Here is an 18,882-nt window from a genome sequence, read left to right as displayed (position 1 = left end):
CTCAGGGTGTGATCCCGGAGTCCTGGGGTCGAGTCCCACATCGGGCTTTGTGCATGGAGCCTGCTTCTCGCTCTGCCTGCGTCTCTGCCTCTCTCTCTCTCTCTCTCTGTGTGTGTGTCTCATGAATAAATAAATAAAATCTTAAAAAAAAGAAAAGAAAATGTCTCCAGATGTTTCCAAATGTCCCCTGGGGATGAAGGTCACAACCACATTAGGATCACTGCCTAGACAGAAAGCCAACAGCCTACCACATGCTGTATGTATCTCTTTTATTTCCTTTCTATTCATTTCTCACTTTCTTTCTCCATTATCTTTCTTTCCTTTCTTCCATTTTAATTCCTTTTTCCTCCTCCTCTTATTCTTCTCCTTTTCTCTTTTCTGTGTCTAATACATGTGACTTAGTTTTGCCACCATCTAACTGGCCCCTGGAAGTCAGAGAAAAACTGACTCTGGGCCCTGATGAACACCCATAAAATAGCTGTGAGGTTAAGGGGACAGTTCTGAAGTCAAAGTCGGGCTCAAATCCTATTTCTGTCATTTACCCATTTTATGACAGTTTGGAAAGGTTGCTTAATCTCTTTGGTCTTTGGTTTCCTTATCTGAAAACTGGAGTGAGAATGCCTTTTTCATAGGCCTTGTGAAGAGTAAATTAAGTTAGCTCAAGTGCTTCATGTGCTTAGCTTAAGGCATGGGACATTTGTGAAGTTTCAATGGGTGGCAGCTATTATTGAATAATATGAGGTCACTAGAAAGAAGGACACCGTGTTTGATCACATGAAGAGATTTCATAATAAAGATCATAATAGAAGAGATCATAATAGAAATTGAAGCATTATTACTCTCAGTTGTCAAATACAGAGAATCTAATCAGTCCACAGAAAATAAATGTAAAGGGCAAAGTTAACAATGGTTATCCTTTTGAGTCTTTGTGCCTAGTTAAATCCACAAATTGCTAATTTAATTGAAGTGTCTATAACGTGAACATTTCATAAAGGAAGAGCTGCATTTATTTTCAAATGAAAGCTGTTGTTACTAGAATTTGTTAATGTAATAATCCTTCCAAAAGCAATGGCTCTCTTCTTCTTTTGAAGAAAAAAATAAGTATTGGCTGGAAACAATAGTTGAACTCACCAAATAATGTTCAGAGAAAATTTTTGAAACACCCTGATGCCAAAAGGCTAGAGCTGGTATGCTTCTATGCTTCAAATAGATCTAATATGGCTTGGAAGGCCTTAGACCTCTCTGGTTTCTGTAGCTGAAACCAGTTTGTTCTTTGGAGTCACTTGGATAAAAGGCCACTTTGCATCATCATCACATTCTCTAAAATTGTGTTTCTCATTTTCTGGTGCTGTCTTTATAACTAGATCTGAAATAAAAGGTATTTGCAAAAATGATATCAAGCTCACTGATTTTTAAAAAAAATTTAAAAAGAGCCATTGCCCAAAGATACCAGGTTAAGAATAAGCAACAGTCAGATTTGCATTACAGAGTTGTGAAAATCAGAAGGGTCTCTGCCAGGTAAAGATCCTCCATGAGCGGGGCACCCCGGTGGCTCAGCGGTTTAGTGCTGCCTTCAGCCTAGGGCATGATCCTGGAGACTTGGAATTGAGTCCCATGTCAGGCTCCCTGCCTGGAGCCTGCTTCTCCCTCTACCTGTGTCTCTGCTTCTGTGTGTGTGTGTGTGTTTCATGAATGAATAAATAAAATCATAAAAAAAAGTAACAGTGAAAGTTTTATAAAGAATCTTCATCTCTCTGCAGTTAAGGAAAGTTTTGGAAAGGATTGCTTTTCTATTTGTTGTGTGCTTATTAAATCACCTAAATATTTTCTGCTCTTATTGTTGTTTTAAAATTATTTATTTTTTAATATACCTTTCTGTGAGTTAAGATGACACATTGTTACTGTAATATGGAGAGCAAAAAGATTTGCTTATACAAAAGAACCCAGAAATAAAAAAGTTACTGTGCATTGTTTAGAGCAACAAAGCTATAATAGCTTAAAGATTTTTGAAAATTGCTCAAAGGGAGTCTGGTTTGGAGTGTGATCATTAGATAAATCTTCTACAAAGGATTTATTTCTTTTAGGGATCAAATGTTTCTCAAAAATGGTTGTGAACAGGGATCCCTGGGTGGCGCAGCGGTTTGGCGCCTGCCTTTGGCCCAGGGCGCGATCCTGGAGACCTAGGATCGAATCCCACATCGGGCTCCCAGTGCATGGAGCCTGCTTCTCCCTCTGCCTATGTCTCTGCCTCTCTCTCTCTCTCTCTTTCTATGTGACTATCATAAATAAATAAAAATTAAAAAAAAAAAAGGTTGTGAACAAATGCCTAAAAGGCCCTTCATCCATACTCTAAGTAAATAAATTTCCTTTCTTTCATTCTATAAAACCACCAACAGAAAATGTTAAATATGCAGAAAAAGTGATAATGACAGAAGCAAAACAATCAGAGACTGACAGACCAATAAGGCTATTGAGTATAATTGCTGTAATGTTATTTCTACTAATAGAAATCAGATAATATATGCAGTACATGGAAACATGGGCTCAGTAAATGTGTACAATTCCCCAATCAGATAACACTTCTACAGAAACAATGGGATCTTCTACATATATCTCTCAATGCCAGTCCTTTAAAATTATTAATCTGCTAAACTCAGAATGCTCAGCATCAAGCTGAGCACGTGGAGTAGAATCACAATATGGTGTCATTGGAAAGGACCTCCCGCCCAGCACTACCACATTCCTCACTGAGGTCATCCAGGCTCTGTTCGAATCCTGTAGGGATTGGCAGATTCAGCACAATCAAAGCTGCTTTGTCCAGTACATCCAATTTTTAGAGAAATGTTTTTTTCTCACACCAAGTTAAATCAACCTCCTGGTGTAACATCCTTCTACTGATCTTTGCTCTTTATCGTTAGAGGAAGAGAATTATTTCACCTAAAATGCTTTGAGCACATTTGCACCAGCCACTTTGCTATATACTGACTATATAGCAATGAACAAAACAAATGCCAACTTCTTTCTCCATCTCTTCCTTCTTCTCCAAGACCAACCCCTAATATTAGAAGACAGAGTTGACATCCCCACATTTTCTCTGTTCTAGGATGGCTATCCCAGTTTTCTCAACTCTTTTTCCTTTGACATGGCTTCCAGGATTTTTAAAAATTGGATTGCTTTCTTTTAGAGACCTTTTGGTTTATCAATGACAATCTCAAAGCAGGCCACTAAAGTGGAACACGGTGCCAAAAATTCAGTTTGATCAGCACATAGGACTATGGCATTGCAACTTCTCCAGCACTGAACACATGAACTTTACTAATGCAACCTGAGAGGTCACTCACTATCTGTGTTTACGAGTCTCAATAAGTTGTCAGATGGAATGTTGATGTGATTGTTGTGTTTCAGACACCATAAAGATCCCACGCAGTGAAAAACTTTTCTTTTCTTTTTTTTTTTTTTTTTCCTGAGGGGAAGAGAAGCAGGGATGGAAGGAGAGAGAAGATCTCAAGCAAGCTCCAAGCCCAGCGCCCAGTGCAGAGCCTGATGCAGGGCTCACTCTCACAACCCTGAGATCATGACCTGAACCAAAACTAAGGGTTGGATACTTAACCAAATGAGCCACCCAGGCGCCCCAACTATAGATATTTTATTATCTTCCTCTGTCAGTCTCTGATTCTCCCCTTCACATCTACCATTTTTGTTGCTTTTGTGTTTGTCAAAATTATGGATTTGGGGATTTGTTCCAGCATATTAGCCTGTCGAAATGTTTTTGATTCCTTATCCTGTAACACTGTATTGACTCTTCTTCCCAATGTTTAACACCTGAAAATAACGAACACATCTTCTATTTCTTCTTCTGATTCACCTATTTTTTTAAAGATATTAGAATAAGACTAAGGACAAAGTCCCATGCAAACTATTGAAACTACTGCCTCACATTGGTTTCCATTAATCAATCACTTTGGGAGAGAATTACTCAAGTAGCTGTAAAGCTATGATGGTAGCAGTAGACAGAACATACCAAGTGGTTTTCTTTAGCTGGAGGCCATGATACATATTTTATATGTATTATTTCATTTAATCATCATGACAACCCCATCCAATGGTCATTGCTATGTACATGTTTCAGATAATTAATGAGTCTCATATATGGAAGTATGTTCAAAATATTCCAGATAAGGAAATTGAGGCTGAGGGACGTTAAGTAATTTTCCTACTAACCAAGAGAGTAAATGGCAGATCTGGAATTCACATACATCTGTCCCACTCCAAAGCTCATGTCCTTAATCAAAAGACAGACTCCTCTCAAATATCATGGTATCACACAACTCAGTTGGAAGAGCCAATGAGAAATTCTTGAAATGTGTTTGACAGCTCTAGGTACATTATGTCCCTGATACTTGGTCTAGTAAACCTTAAAAAAGGAAGGGGGAATGCATGGAACAGTCTATTCTTCTTGAATCTATGTTGATTCCTAGGGATTTCCTCTTTCCCTTCCAGAATACATGACTAACCACTCTGACAGCTGAAACTATCATTTTCCTGGCTAAACCATAGCACAGGTGCCCACCTGTGGTTTCTAGTACCCACCATTTTCCTCTTTCTGAAAACTGAAGTGTTTTCCAGCCTCTGCTATTAGCCATTGCTTCCCTTTTACATATTTTATCAAAGGTTACTGACCATAATTTCAAGATCAAAACCACAAACTCTTTTAGTACATAAGGATATAATTATTCTAGATTTAGATGCTTGACCTCTTTCAAAGTGCCAATTAGGTAGTATTAAAATTATACCCTCCTCCTAGAGCTGTATTCTTATCCTTTGTTTGCTTTCTTCTCAGATGATATTCCTAAAAACTGTGTGTGTGTGTGTGTGTGTGTGTGTGTGTGTGATTAGTATTTATCAAAAGATCAGGGTCAATTCTCTTAAACTCTCCCCCCAGAGGATCCCTGAGAGTTGAGATTCTGCTGTAAAGTGTTCAAAAAGGAACATTTCATTTTAAACTTTTCTTTAATTACTATTTAATGCTTTCATAAATCTCACAAAGTCCATTTCTAAGAAAGAAAATTGGATATCATCCAGTAAATTTGCCTCATTTTATAGATAAGAAAACTGAGATCTGAAAAGGTCAAAGGACATACCCATGGTGACATAGCTGATAAGTGGAAGAAACATCCTATGTTAAGGGAATAAAAAGTCATAAAATGAATATCATTTTCTATTTTATTAAAATGCATAAATGTGATTTTTAGGAAGTAGTTCCATGGTAATGTTAATTTCTCCCAAATGTCCCTTGTACTTAAGAGACATTTCAGTCCTGATGTTTTACATTGTATGTGTTTATTCATGCTTTAAAGGTTATATTTCTGCTCTACATCTTTCCATGTCTTTATTTGCAAATTTTTACTCACAGATATGTATTGGTCTATTGGTTGCATTTTGAAACCAAATTGTTTAGTGTTCTCACCCTTTGAGATTGCTCCTTCTTAAAGCAATAATATGGAAAATGTCCACAATGATGGAAATACCTGTCCTCCCGCATTAGTCACGCCAGGGAAAATGCGCACCTCTCACATTTTGTATATGAAATATCCATTGGTATTGGGAACAACTGTACTGTGGCTGTTTGCATCATTTACCCCAACCGCCCCCCCCATCTTCCATTTCTTAACCTCTTTATCTCCAGGAGATAGAAATTTAAAAATTGTCCCCTTGGCAATTTTATATCTCCCTACAATTAAACAGAATAAGCATAAGGACTTCAGAACATCTAAAATTTGTGATAAAAAAATAAAAAATAAAATAAAATATGTGATAAAATTACTATTGCTCCTCAAAAGCCCAATAGAAAGTAGAAGTTTTCACAGTCACAGTGAATTTCATTCTTACAAGTGATTTCAACTAATCACTTTACAAATTCACAAGTACACAACTATTTTAATACTACAGTTAAAATAATAAATGTTATTCCCTTTTCAATGTTTGCCCCACTCTGTATATGTAAATCTACAGATATTTTCATCCCCATTTAATTTTTGTAAACACTTGGGGATCCCTGGGTGTCTCAGTGGTTTAGCGCCTGCCTTTGGCCCAGGGCGAGATCCTGGAGACCCGGGATCAAGTTCCGCGTCAGGCTCCTGGCATGGAGCCTGCTTCTCCCTCCTCCTGTGTCTCTGCTTCTCTCTCTCTCTATGTCTATCATAAATAATAAATTTTTTTTTAATTTTTGTAAACACTCTTATGGAAGAATCAGCTCCTCCTACTTTGTTTCCTTGTACCCAGACCATCAAAACCTACGTGATATCAAAGCCTTATAAATCCCAGGGCAGGTGCTTGAATTGTGTTTTCACACATTTGACAATAATTTTTCCAAATCGATGTTAAAAATATATGATCAAGGAATGCCTGGGGGGCTCGGCGATTGAGCTGGCTGCCTTCTGCTCAGGGCGTGATCCCAGGGTCCTGGGATCCAGTCACGCACTGGGCTCCTTGCATGGAGCCTGCTTCTCCCTCTGCCTTTCTCTCTCTCTGTCTCTCATGAATAAATAAATAAAATCTTTTTTAAAAAATATATGATCAAGATTCTTTTAAAAAGTATGATCATGAGAAAGCTTCAAGATAGAAACATGTTAGAAAAATAGAGTCAGGCTGTCACCAATAAAAAGTGCAACTGTCATATCTTATTAATAAATTTGGTGGATAATAGTGATTCTGACAGGTGAGAGGTGGAAGTGGCATCTGCACATGTCAGAGTAAGTCAACGCTTCATTTTCTCTCTTCCTTTGCCTGTTTGTAAATCCAGGACAAAAACAACTCTGGAAAAACTTAATTCAAAAATACCGTCATCTTAATTTCAGAAGGAAAGGGGGAAGGAAGGAAGGAAGGAAGGAAGGAAGGAAGGAAGGAAGGAAGACAGCATTATAATGCTGTGAATAAAGTGTTCAACATATGGTTAGAAGGCCAGCCCTATGGTTAGTATGCCCATCCCCACTTTCCAACCAGGACCTTAAGTGAGGCCCTGGCACCCAGAATGAGAAGAGTCAGGGTCTTGATTTGACACAATAATCCTAATTTAAAATCTTGGCCTTTTCCATTTGATTATTCTTGTTTGTGGATGATTTAAAAAAAAAAAAAACAGACAGCGCATATAATGTGTAAAAGAAAAAGTAGTCTATCAGGCAGCTGCAAAGGAAGATAGTTTATGAACTTGAAATCGGACGTGCCAAGATGAGAAATAGGAGAAGGAAGGAAGTCTGAGAAAATTAGCTAATTCATAATTATATTTTTAGAAAAAAAAAGGATACATGAGACATGAAAGTGCTAGTAGTTGATCTTGATTTAATATAATGGTATTTGTCAGTAACTTTTTTTTTAATAAAAGAAGTTATAAACCTACTCCGAAAACCGCCAGCAGAGGGCTCTATCCTAGGTGCATTAGCTTTCTATTGGTGCCGCCTATATTTATCGGAAAATACTCCATTTGAGGCTAAGAGGGCATTATTAACTCTCCTCTCTGCTCTTAAGAACGGAAATAAATATAAGTGAAAGGGGAAAATACGAATATAACTGTCTCGGCTGTCTCCAGCAAGCTTTTTACCTAGGCGACTGCCCTGAAAAAGAAATACAGGCATAAAGCAAGACGAAAGGAAAAGTGAAACGATGAAAATGCATATTTTACTCGTTTATCTTCCTTTCCACACCAGAGTTTGTTTCGCCTTTGTGTTTGTTTTGTTTCGCATCTATTAAAAGTCCTCCTGGGGATCTTTTCCTACTTCACGTGATTGGAGGTTAAAGCGAAATGTAGCAGAAAGTTAAGAGCAAGCGAAGCAGGTTCAACTAAGGAAAATTTTCTCAGTAGAGATTGAGCTTTGAGTTGCACATTTTTTGAGACTTTTGGACTTTTTAGATCCTGAAACAATCGTTTCAAAAACTAGTAGGTATAACAAGAATTGAATTTTTAAAACGCTTTTAGGGATAACAGGTTTTCAAGAACGGAAAGAAATCGCTAAAAAAGAAATTGAGCGGCCGTGCAGGATTTGCTTTATAAAAATCCCGACAGAGGGCGCTGTTGCCCGCTCGATGACTGAGCGCAGGCTCCCAAGGAAAGATTTCCCTTGCAATTTCTAGGATTTTTTTGAATAATGCCCATGTTGAAAAATTGACGCAGGTTTTAATTATCGTTACGTATTTCTTTGCATACTCTTTATACATGTGTGTATATTTTTAAAGTTATGCTTTATTCTTAATAAAACCAGATTTTTTTTCAGTTTTCCTAAAGAATTTATATAAATTTTAACCAAATATTTCAAGATGTTTCTAATCTCAAAAATACCTAATATTAGCATAAAATAAAATTGCATATGCAAATTTTGAAATTATACACATACAAGGCTATAAAACAGCTATGTTAATAAATTTTAAATAGTTTTACATATGAAAGTATCTTTCATGGGGTTTTTTGGTTTGTTTTATACTTAGAGTCTATTTATTTTAGGCTAATCAATGATATACCAGAAAGAGATTTAAGATATTTCGGGGGGGGGAGGAATTAAGATTTTTTTTCAAGTGCTTTTTATTTGGGTTGGGATGATCTTTAGATTTAAAGAGATAATGGAGCTATTGACTTGAAAGGAAAAGAATTATTCTCATTAATAAATTTTGTCTAGAGCATCTCAATTTCCATGTGTATAATATTTGTCTCGCAAAATATTGATCTGAGACTGACTTTAGTTCTGGAAAGGGTGAGAAGGAATGGTAAAACCCTTTCCAAGTTCTACCACACAATGAAATTGGAAAGGATGCCTTCCCACGTCCAAACCAGCTCTGGGGGCAAAGAAGAAAATCTCTGCTCATGCTCCCAGTGGGAAATCTGTATAGATTTTGTATGGTTTAAGGTGTTAATATTTAACGTAGAGGAAAAGAAGAAGGAAGGAAGGAAGGAAGGAAGGAAGGAAGGAAGGAAGGAAGGAAGGAAGGAAGGAAGGAAGGAAGAAGGGTGAGAGGGAGCCAGAAAAGGAAAGGCAAAACAGGAAAATTATAACTGGAAATGAAAAAAGGGTGGGTTTATTCCTCAAGTTCTTTCTGAAGCACCTTTTTTGTGCTCCTTTTATTGGACTTATAGCTAAGAAATCAAATTAAAAACCTGCAGAATTGTTCGTTCTGCATGATACGAAGCTTCTCCCTGTGTTTCATCGAGTCCACGGCGGTTGTCCGGAGCCCTCTCCTGGAAGAGCGTCGGTCCCCCGCGCACACGGCCGCGCTCAGCAGTCGTGAGATTTACAGACAATCGCCCTTTGCAGATTCGCTCTTATCAGGTTTAATAACTTCCACCCCAAATTGCCCCGGTCCCTCTTCATTCCCTCCTGTCATTTATTTTCTGCCCCAGGGGCAGAGATCCTCCACTGGATTTCCCTTCTGGCTGTGGGAATCCTTCCGTACTCTGAAAGGGAGTAGAAAAATAGAAGGGGGTGGGAAAAAAAAAGAGGAATGAGGTGAGTATTCCATTTCGTGATGAAATTCGTAAACTCTGTGCCTTAAAGGGCACCCATTTTCAAGGTTTGGTTAACTTTGTTATCATTGTTTATGTGGTCCTTTTTGGTAAAAAAAAAAAAAAAAAAATACACAGTTCACTAAGGAAAAAAATGCATTCCAAACAAAAACAAAATCCATACACACTAAAATATTTTTCACTATCTCTTTGAAGAATATTCTTTAAATCTTCCATACGTTCAGGTGAACATTTCTTGACTGTCCATGATTAAAACCACTTAAAAGTTATAGACCACAGATGCAAATATAATGTCCTATGCCTCTGCAATGAAGGCTCGAAATTAACGTCGTACGAATGCGTGCGTGTGTTGCTCCCAACATGTGAAAAAAAACCCCACCTCATGATATGGAGACTCTAGCCAAGGCACATTGAATTCGTTGAAAATGCACACAAACAACCATTAAAACGACAAGACAGACTGAGGTGTTCAAACAGTAAGTTTCCAAATGTGTAGTGCAAAATGACCAAAAAATACTAGAAATAGTGTGGTGAGCTGGCTTTTTTTGTTGTTGTTATTCTACACTGACAGAGGTACAGTTTGCAAAAAAAAAAAAAAAAAAAAAAAAAGTTTGTAGACATCAATACAGAGAGATTGCCCTAAAAAAATCCTCAAATCCATCTTCAAAATACCCTCCTGCTGAACACACATGAATAGGAGCTTTTGTGTATGAAAATCTCAGCAATGGTCCCCCTTTTAAAATCTACATAGAAAATGGGGGACTGTTGGTCCCATGGCTTCTCATTATGAATCGTAAAGACTTTAGTCAGTGGCTACAATGATTCATCATTTTCCATACAGAGGTTTTTAAATGTGTATATTTATATTAATCACACTGAAGACTATCTCTCCTTTAAATGTATGTTTAGAGTCTGTAGACTCTGTGTGACCCAGGGGTGCTTATATAACTCAATGTGGGTGTCCGGGTGTAAATACGTGTTTATGATTTTTTTTATAATATATATGTCTGTGGGTAGCATCTAACTCCTGTGTATGTAATAATGTTTTTCTCTCTGCTGAGGCTTACTTCTCCAGCCTATTGTTTGAGACAACAGATATAAGTTGCGATGGGAGAGGAGCGTCGGATTTGGTGTGTATCCCCCATTTCCAATTATAGATGGATCATTACAGACAGCGGAGTCCTGAGAAGCCAGACATCTGCTCCTCACATGAATGCACTCACCTCCTAGAGACCAGGCTGCCATCATGCTCTGGAAGCTCGTGGAGAATGTCAAGTACGAAGATATCTATGAGGTGAGCCGACACCCCCAGATGCATCTTAGAGCTTTGCAGATAGAGAATTTGAGCTTCTTGACACCCCAACTGATATATATTTTTCAGCTATTTAGTCGTAGATTCCCGGCCGGTTTTCTCAGCTTTCTCTAACTTTTAGAAAAGCTGGTTGGGGAGAGACTTCGCTATTCGGAAAAAGAACTTTAAGGCTGAAATCTGGCTACTTTAAGTTAGGAGATTTCTCTCTCTCTCTCTCTCTCTCTTTCTTTTTTCTTTTATTTTTCTTCCTCTCTTCCTCGCCCCCCCCCCTCCTTAGGCTCTGATGGGGAATGTGGTGCTACTGAATGTGGGCAGACAAAATAGAGACTAGTAAAGGCAGAGGCTCTCCTCGTTTTGAGTGTGGGAGAGAATTAGATTTTCAAGCCTCATTCGTAACAGACTCGGGCTCTTAATTTTTATTTTCAATAATATTTCTGAAATCGACAACAAACGGATCCAAGGAGGGGACAGAAAATGAGAAGGAGGGAGGTAGATAGACGGTTAGAGGGGTGTAGACAGAGCACCAGCAAAGGAGTCCTAGCAGATCTTTTTAATCTTTTTTCTTTTTCTTTTTTTTTTTTTCTCGTGTTTTGCTTATTTTGAGGGTCAGTGCGTCCAACCACCGCAAGTGTGGGCATTTTGGACGCGGCGCTCTGCCCTTGCTCGGCGCGCAGGGCGCTCCAGCGCCGGGGGCAGCGTAACTGTCGCTCCGGCCGGAGACGCGGCTGGTCCGCCCGGCGGGGCCGGGGCCGGGGCCGGGGCCGGGGCCGGGGCGGGGGCCGGGGCCGGGGCCGGGGCCGCGCCCGCCCTGCCCTCCTCGGTCCGGGGCGCCCGCTGCGGCGGGGCGGGGAGGGCGCGGCGGCCGAGGCCCGCGGAACTTCGCTCGGAGCCGGGGGCCTCTGGGACCCCGAGCTCGGCGCCAGGGGCACGGGGAGCGGAGGCTCCGGGAGGCGTCGAGGGAGGGGACGCGGGCAGAGCCAGGAGGCAGGGCGAGCGCGGCGCGGGCCGGGCGGGTGACGCACCCAGACCGCGAGCCGCAAAGTTGGGGAGAGGAGGGAGCGCGGGAAGCGGAGTCCCGGGCGCGGAGCCGCAGCGGCGCTCGAAGGGCCGCGCCCAACGGTGGCGGCGGGACGCACGGAGGCTCCCCGAACCGGGGGCGGCGGGCGGGGGGTGGGGAGAAAAAGAGAGCCCTCGGCTCGGGGACGCTCCGGAGAGCCCGGCGGGGAGCCGCCTCGCGGATCCCTGGCGGCGCGGGGAGGCGGCCGCTGAGTCCCGACCGCCGCCGAGGGCCCAGGGCTACCCCGCGGACCCGGGTGCCGAGGCCCCGCGGGCAGCCAGTGCCCCAGCTCCCGCCGGCCCGGGCTCCTAATTCTGGGGGGTGTGTGAGAGAGAGGGAGGGAGGGAGACAGGACACAGACGGAGACAGAGATGGAGGGGATTTCGTCTTTCTGCGGAACGACGATCAGGGTTTTCCTTTCCCCTTTGTGCCTGTGTATTGACTGTAACGAAGAGCCGCGCCTCCGCCCGGTGGGGTTTGTTTCGGTTCGGCCTCCTTTTCTTTCTTTAACAGGCGGGATAATGGTAAAGTCGTAGGCGCTAGAGCGAGCGGTCCTGGAGAATGTGAGCGCCCGGCGTGGGCTAGGCGCGGGCGCACAGGGGGCCGCGGCGTGTCAATAGCTCGGGATGTACACAGAGGGGTTCCCGTGGCTTCCCAAAAGCCCAAAAGTAAGCAGCATCGAACTTGTTCTTTGCTGATGAAAAGTAGACTGGCTACATGGGAGAGGAGGGAGGGAGGGCAGAAGGGACGGAGGGAGAGAGAAGGAGGGGTGGAGTGGAAGAGGGGTAGAGAGAGGAGAATAAAATGAGAGGGAGGGGGGAAGAGAGGGAGAGAAGACAGGGGAGAGGGGTGTGTGTGTGTGTGAGAGAGAGAGAGAGAGAGAGAGAGAGGGAGGGAGGGAGGGAGGGAGGAAAGGAGGGAGAGGAGAGAGAATATTGCAGGTATCCCTATTTGCCTAAATTCTCTGCTCAAAAATGTAGGAGAACCCGCAGCCCCGTGGAAGGAACCTTTTTCAGTCCGGAGGAAGGTTGAACTTTAACAGAAATGGCAGTCAGGCCAGTTGAACGGGTTCCTGAAACATCCAAAAAGGTTTTCTGTTGCCCCTGGCTTTGCCTGGAAAGGATAAGTTTAGTGTACTTCAAGATTGATTGCATATATTTTAAATTGGGGTTAAAAAAAATCACAGACCGTATGAGCAGTAAGGAGGGAGAGGCTACACAAGAGACGAAAAGCCCCCATCTCACCCCTGTCCTTTAATAAATAAGCATGATCTCCAATATTCACTGCAAGTCTGCAAACGTCACTGTAAACAACCAGGCCCACAGGTTTACTTTTCTCTCCCCTCCAAATGATGAGGCAACGCCTTTTTGTTTTTTAATCTGCACATGAAGCACCTAGGGCGATCAGTTCTTCCCATTAGGAAAGTCCCTCTCCAGGAACCAGGACACCTACGTTCTGTACAAGCCCCCAGCGATGCTCTCCCTCACTGCCTTGTCCAAAGGAGCAGGGGCTGCGTTATGCGTGTCCCGGCTCAGTTAATTGAAGTTCTGCCTCTTTCCTGCTAAACTTTTCCCCCAGTCTGCCTTTGCCAGCCCCCTCGTCTGATTACATCTAGTAATTCTCCACTGAATGAACGTCATTTACAATAGTAGGGGAGCTCTGCGCTCGCTGCTGCTTCACGCTCCATTTGTCCTCCATTCTCCCTTTAAAGTACTCGTGTAATATTAATAGTCATGAATATCAATTATTATGAGGCGGTGTAGGCAAGCGGAGGGAGGAAGGGGCGCCCGAGCAGTCTGAGCCCAGCTTCGGGTGGAAGAGGACTGCATCTGGAGCCCCGAAGAGCGGCAGAAGAAAAGAGGCCAAAAAGACAGCAAGAGACCGATGAACAGATCTGTCTGTGTGTGACAGGCATCGCCAATCTTGTTTGGGGGTGGTGGTGGGGGATTTTTTTTTTTTTTTGATGGCTTGTCCTGGAAACCCCTCAAGCTCGGCTCCTGTGTCCAGCTCGTTTCTCTGCTGGACTCCTTGATTTTTTAAAAAAAAATCATTGTTTGATTTTGAGCAGTAACCAGGCTTTTTTTTCCAGATGTTAGTCCACACCTATTCATCCATGGTGAGTTTGGATTCACGTTGTACCAGAATTGCATGCTCCCTCCTCTCACTGTCTCTCTGTCTCTCCGTCTCCGTGCGTGTGTCTCACTCTCTCTGTCTCTGTCTTCCTTTGAGCGCCTTTGGCTTGGTAATTTAGCACCATAATTGGACGAGGCTGCAGCTGCTTCTCTCTGCATTGTGTGTTCTCCGTCTGAGCTCCATGAGTCAGCTGGGGAGGGGGGAGGCCGCAGAGAAAAACTTTTTATTTGCCATTGCAGTTTGGAAATTTAGGTGACTATTTTTCACAAAACAAAACAAAACAAAACAAAAAAACAAAAAACCATCGGGACTTTACCAAGGCATTTCCACAGAGGAGAGGGAGAAACTTAAACAGTCCTTTCACACACACCTCCCCTTCCCCTTCCACTTCCAGTTTGCCACTCTGGATTGAACCAACACTAAGTTGTCTGGGCTTTTTCTTGTTTTCCCCTCTCAACCCCACGTCCTTCATTTTCACACCCTGGCATAAAACAGCACTAGATACAGAAAAGCAACCTAGAAATAACTCCTCGGAACCACAATTCAACTTAATTTAACATGGGTTCAGGATAAGATTTCAAAGGAGATCCATTTCAATCAAACACTATTTAAATTATTTAATTCCTCTTGGGGAGGGAGGGGTGACTGGGAACTCCGAGCAGGCAAATTCCTCAGGGCTCCCGGAATTCTCAGGTTTGCGCGGGGAGCTCTTGGTCAGCTGGCTGGGTTGCCAGGGGAGGCAGAAGTTGGTTTTGAACAGGAGTAGCCGCACAGCAAATAGTATGAAGTTTTATTTGTTATGCTTTGGACCTCTGGAAGAGTCAGGAAGAATAGTTGAAAACCCCCAGAAGAGGAAATACTCTGTGTAAGCCTCCTATATTTTTAACTAAGGAATTTAGAATTGCTGCCCTTACCTATAGTTACTGTACCCTCACCCCTCAGGCCCACTTTGCACTCCGAACATAGGGCTCAGATGTCGGGTAAGTGGGTGGTGATTCTCCCCCATTTTTTCCCCCAAAGCCTGGAGTTTGGAATTGCTGAAATCATGTGCCCTCTGAGTCAACTTGGGAGTTATAAGTTTCAGACTCTTGCTTCCCTGTCCTGGGAAGAATATACGAAGCCGAGCTTCTCCATTAGTCGCTTGTATTTTTTTTTTTCTTCCTCTCTCTCTCTCTCTCTCTCTCTCCCTCCCTCCCTCCCTCCCTCTGTCTCTCTCTGTCACTCTGTTTCTCTCTCTCCTTCTCTCCGCTCCCAGGACCGGCACGATGGCGTCCCGAGCCACAGCTCCAGGCTCTCGCAGCTGGGCTCGGTATCCCAAGGACCTTACTCCAGCGCCCCGCCGCTGTCCCACACCCCGTCGTCAGACTTCCAGCCGCCCTACTTCCCGCCTCCCTACCAGCCGCTCCCCTACCATCAGAGCCAGGATCCCTACTCCCACGTCAACGACCCCTACTCTCTGAACCCACTGCACCAGCCCCAGCAGCATCCCTGGGGGCAACGGCAGCGGCAAGAAGTGGGTTCGGAAGCCGGCTCTCTCCTGCCCCAGCCTCGGGCAGCCTTGCCCCAGCTCTCGGGCCTCGACCCCCGGAGGGACTACCACTCGGTCCGCCGGCCAGACGTGCTGCTGCATTCGGCGCACCACGGCCTGGACGCGGGCATGGGTGACAGCCTCTCGCTGCACGGCCTCGGCCATCCCGGAATGGAAGACGTCCAGGTAACCACAAACAAACAAACGAAAAGGACAATAAATAAATAAATAGTGAATGCCCCAGGAGATAGGAGGGATGGGGGAGGGGCAGCTCTGTATCCTTTGGGGGAGGTAGTTTTCATCTTTAGAACAGGAATAGCTGGACACCACAATATAACTGTTAATACATGTATGGCTCTGTAGTGGCAATTCGATTTCTGGAGGCCCAATTATGAAAGCTGGAACCACTAGAAATCATAAAGGAGAAAAACCTATGTGTGTATGTTGATAGTTTAGCATCATCAGAATTAAGGCTAGATGTTTTTTGTCTTGCCCTAGCTACTTCCTATTCTCTTGTACTTTGTGCTAGCAAGCTGGGTACCCTTCGCAACTCACTCTCCATGGACGTCCCATAGTGGGCCTGGCCCCCAGACAAGGCAGGTGAAAGACTGGGCTGCCTAGAGCCTGGAGCTTCAGCATGGAGGGATAGGGTCCTCTTGCACTCCAGAAGTTCCTGCTGGAATTTAAGCGTGACGGTGCACATGGGAAGAAAAACATGTGCTGTGATTGTCCAAACCAGGACCCACTTTGAATGACTCATAAGCTGCTGAGCCCTTTTTCAAGATAAGTGATTTCCAGAGTCATCTTCCCAAGAAATGGAATAAATGTGGGGAGAGACCCAGAAAGCCATAATCCGCTTGGGAGTCCGAGAGGAGACAGACCATTTTGGAGAATGTTTTCACCTTTTGATCCATTAAATGACTGGGGAGCAATATTCTCCACATCCCTCTTCAATCCTCCCCCTCCTTTAATACTCTCCTCTCCCCAAAGCCACTATCCCAGTTAAAGAGGCATCACGTGTTTGTTTCTTAAAACAAAAGGCTCAAAACACTCCCCCCACCCACCCACTCCCTAACCCATCTGCAACCTACACAATGGAGACTGATTTGGTTGAGAATACTTGGTTAAACTAAACAAAGAAACATCAAAGAAATGATTTCTAAAAACTGTCTGGGTGATTCTGAGCAGGTTTCCTTTTGCTCCCTAATTTAAATAGTCTGCAGAAAAGATAAATATGGTTGAAAGGTGTTTGACACTTCTGTCTCATTGGCATAGTTGTATATATTACGCATCATTTCAGCCATACCTCCAAAGCAAAGAAAAATGAAATGGGGAAGAAAAGAAGAGTACTTGAGTCCTTCTTTACCTTACTTGGAAAAAAAAAATGTATTTTGAACGGTTAAAATGTGGTGACAGCACCAAATGCTGCCTGTGTGTAGTCTATGATGGTTTATTGCTTTAGAGGAGATTCTGTTATTTATTATTTCCAAGAATGATGGAATCACCTGATTTGTGGCTGGATTTACCCGTAGTAATAAGAATGGTAGTGTTGTTGATTTAATCAAGCTTGAGTATTCTATCTGGAGAAATTGCTCGTTTCGGAATACCATACAAGAAGGAAATATTTAATAGCTTCAAAAAAATGTATTGGGGTAATATGTGTGTTGGGGGGGAGCTAAGTTCTTAAATTAACCTTTCTGAGTAGGGCTCAAAGTGCTAGATAATGAAAGTGGATCAACCCATCACCACTGCTGTTGGCAATGCTAACACACTGGCCGCATCACCATCACCCTGCAGGCCGGGTGACTCAGTCAACTGAACCCAGGAGTTCTCTCAAAAGAGGGAATAGATTTCTTTGGTTTCAGTTTAGTTTAGTTTTAGTTTTGTTTTGTTTTTTTTTTTTGTTTTGTTTTTGTTTTTTTTTGTTGTTGTTGTTGTTTTTAAGGTATAATTGTAAGGGGTTTTGGGCGTTTAGCCAAAGGTAGAGGAGAGAACAGGACCAGTTCAGTGTGTATTGGGGAGGACACCCTCTTCAAAGCGTCGTGCCACAGGCTGAGTTCTTGCGTCGGAACACGGACCGCGAGGTGCAAAGAGCCCAGAGGAGAGAAGGTGCAGGCCCCGGCCCACGCAGGCTCCCCGCCCACGCACCTCTGCCTGGTTCCTCCCCCAGCAGCTTCGCAGCAGCCCGTCTGGCGAGGTGGGGCTGCTCGCGGGGCTTTCTCTGGACGACCCTCAGTGCAGGGGGTCGAGGAGGGGGGCTGCTATCCTGCGCCAGTCCCGGGCAGCGGGGAAGATCTCTGCCCCCGCGGCGTTGACAGGCCTCCCGAGGCCTGGGTGTGCTTGACAAGGGGCAGGTGACAAAGAAAGGCAGGGGAAGAGGTGTACCTAGGACCAGACCCACGAATGCAGAGGCTGTGCCTCATCTGCTGCATCCCGGAGGATCCACTTCCGAATTAGGGATCTGGAGCGCCGAGGGGTTGGGGTGGGGGCAGCTGAAGTGACACGAGCCAGAGGGGATCTCACCGTTCCTTTGCAGCTACGGATTGGGTTGGCTGCGCCCGACCAGTCTTTAAAAGGGGACCAGAGCGTGTCTCCACCTGGACCTCAGTCAGTTGTTCGATCTTAGGAACCTAGTGTGTGTTCAGGCTCCCTCCTTCCTCCACCCAGCCCCGGACCAGGGCGCTGCTGGGCCGATGGGCCTCAAAGCGAGGGGTACTCACCTGGCGGAGTGGTTGGTATGGGGGGTATGTTGGGTGACCCAGACATACACGCGGAGGGCCACCGCCCCGACCTTGAGAGAAGAGAAGGAGGGGAGCTAATTAACCAAATGCTTCTAATATTTTTTAAATGAAACTATAAAACCCTGTCAATTTCTATTTCAATTTACTCACAGGGGCTATTAAACTAGCAAATCGCTGTTTGGGTTCTGGGTATGCTACATTTCACCCATTGTGTGTATGTGTGTTGGGGGGTGCAGTGTTAAAAACTCAGGAACACAGCATCAGGAAGAAAGATGGAGTGAGATGACACCTAGTTTGGAGTTTTGTTGTCGTGAACTCCTCTCTTCTTCCAATCTTTGCTCTCTAACCTCTCATCACCTCTACCACCCCTGAGTATAAACATACAAGGATATTGTCAAACCCACCACACACACACACACACACACACACACTCAAACACGCCCTAGTGTCTTAAAGCAACCCCTGGTATCACTTTTAACTAAAGAAGTCTAGTAATTACGAGTCTGAGTTGTTTTTCTGCGCTTCCGCATGCAGTCCTAATTAAATCTTTACGATCCTCCCTGTGACGATTAAGCGCCAGCATGCTGCGTGAATATCCTGTAC

The 18,882-nt window shown here is 43.7% G+C and overlaps 1 protein-coding gene and 1 long non-coding RNA gene across 13 annotated transcripts in view; one reads left to right on the top strand and one right to left on the bottom strand.

Annotated features, from left to right (window-relative positions):
• LOC140636888 (uncharacterized) overlaps positions 1–18,882 on the bottom strand; it is a 35,350-nt gene that overhangs the window by 8,756 nt on the left and 7,712 nt on the right. For 3 of the 5 annotated variants that reach the window (XR_012034142.1, XR_012034145.1, XR_012034143.1), the window contains exon 4: positions 18,259–18,329. This is a non-coding gene — a long non-coding RNA (uncharacterized lncRNA). Of the gene's footprint in view, positions 1–9,300; positions 9,440–13,786; positions 14,201–18,258; positions 18,330–18,882 lie in introns of those variants that run through there. The other 2 variants (XR_012034144.1, XR_012034141.1) reach the window with 2 other exon arrangements.
• Positions 10,544–18,882, top strand: part of TFAP2B (transcription factor AP-2 beta) — a 29,981-nt gene continuing 21,642 nt past the window's right edge. Inside the window, exons 1-3 of one of the 8 annotated variants that reach the window (XM_072832688.1) lie at positions 10,544–10,802; positions 13,967–13,993; positions 15,266–15,724. In XM_072832688.1, coding sequence (XP_072688789.1) covers positions 10,722–10,802; positions 13,967–13,993; positions 15,266–15,724 — 567 coding nt within the window. In that variant the 5' untranslated portion in view covers positions 10,544–10,721. Of the gene's footprint in view, positions 10,803–12,237; positions 12,546–12,815; positions 13,778–13,966; positions 13,994–14,666; positions 15,725–18,882 lie in introns of those variants that run through there. The other 7 variants (XM_072832689.1, XM_072832691.1, XM_072832693.1 and 4 more) reach the window with 7 other exon arrangements.

Source organism: Canis lupus, chromosome 7, assembly GCF_048164855.1.
Source record: "Canis lupus baileyi chromosome 7, mCanLup2.hap1, whole genome shotgun sequence".
NCBI classification, from domain to species: domain Eukaryota; kingdom Metazoa; phylum Chordata; class Mammalia; order Carnivora; family Canidae; genus Canis; species Canis lupus.
This window is presented reverse-complemented; position numbering and strand designations above follow the sequence as displayed.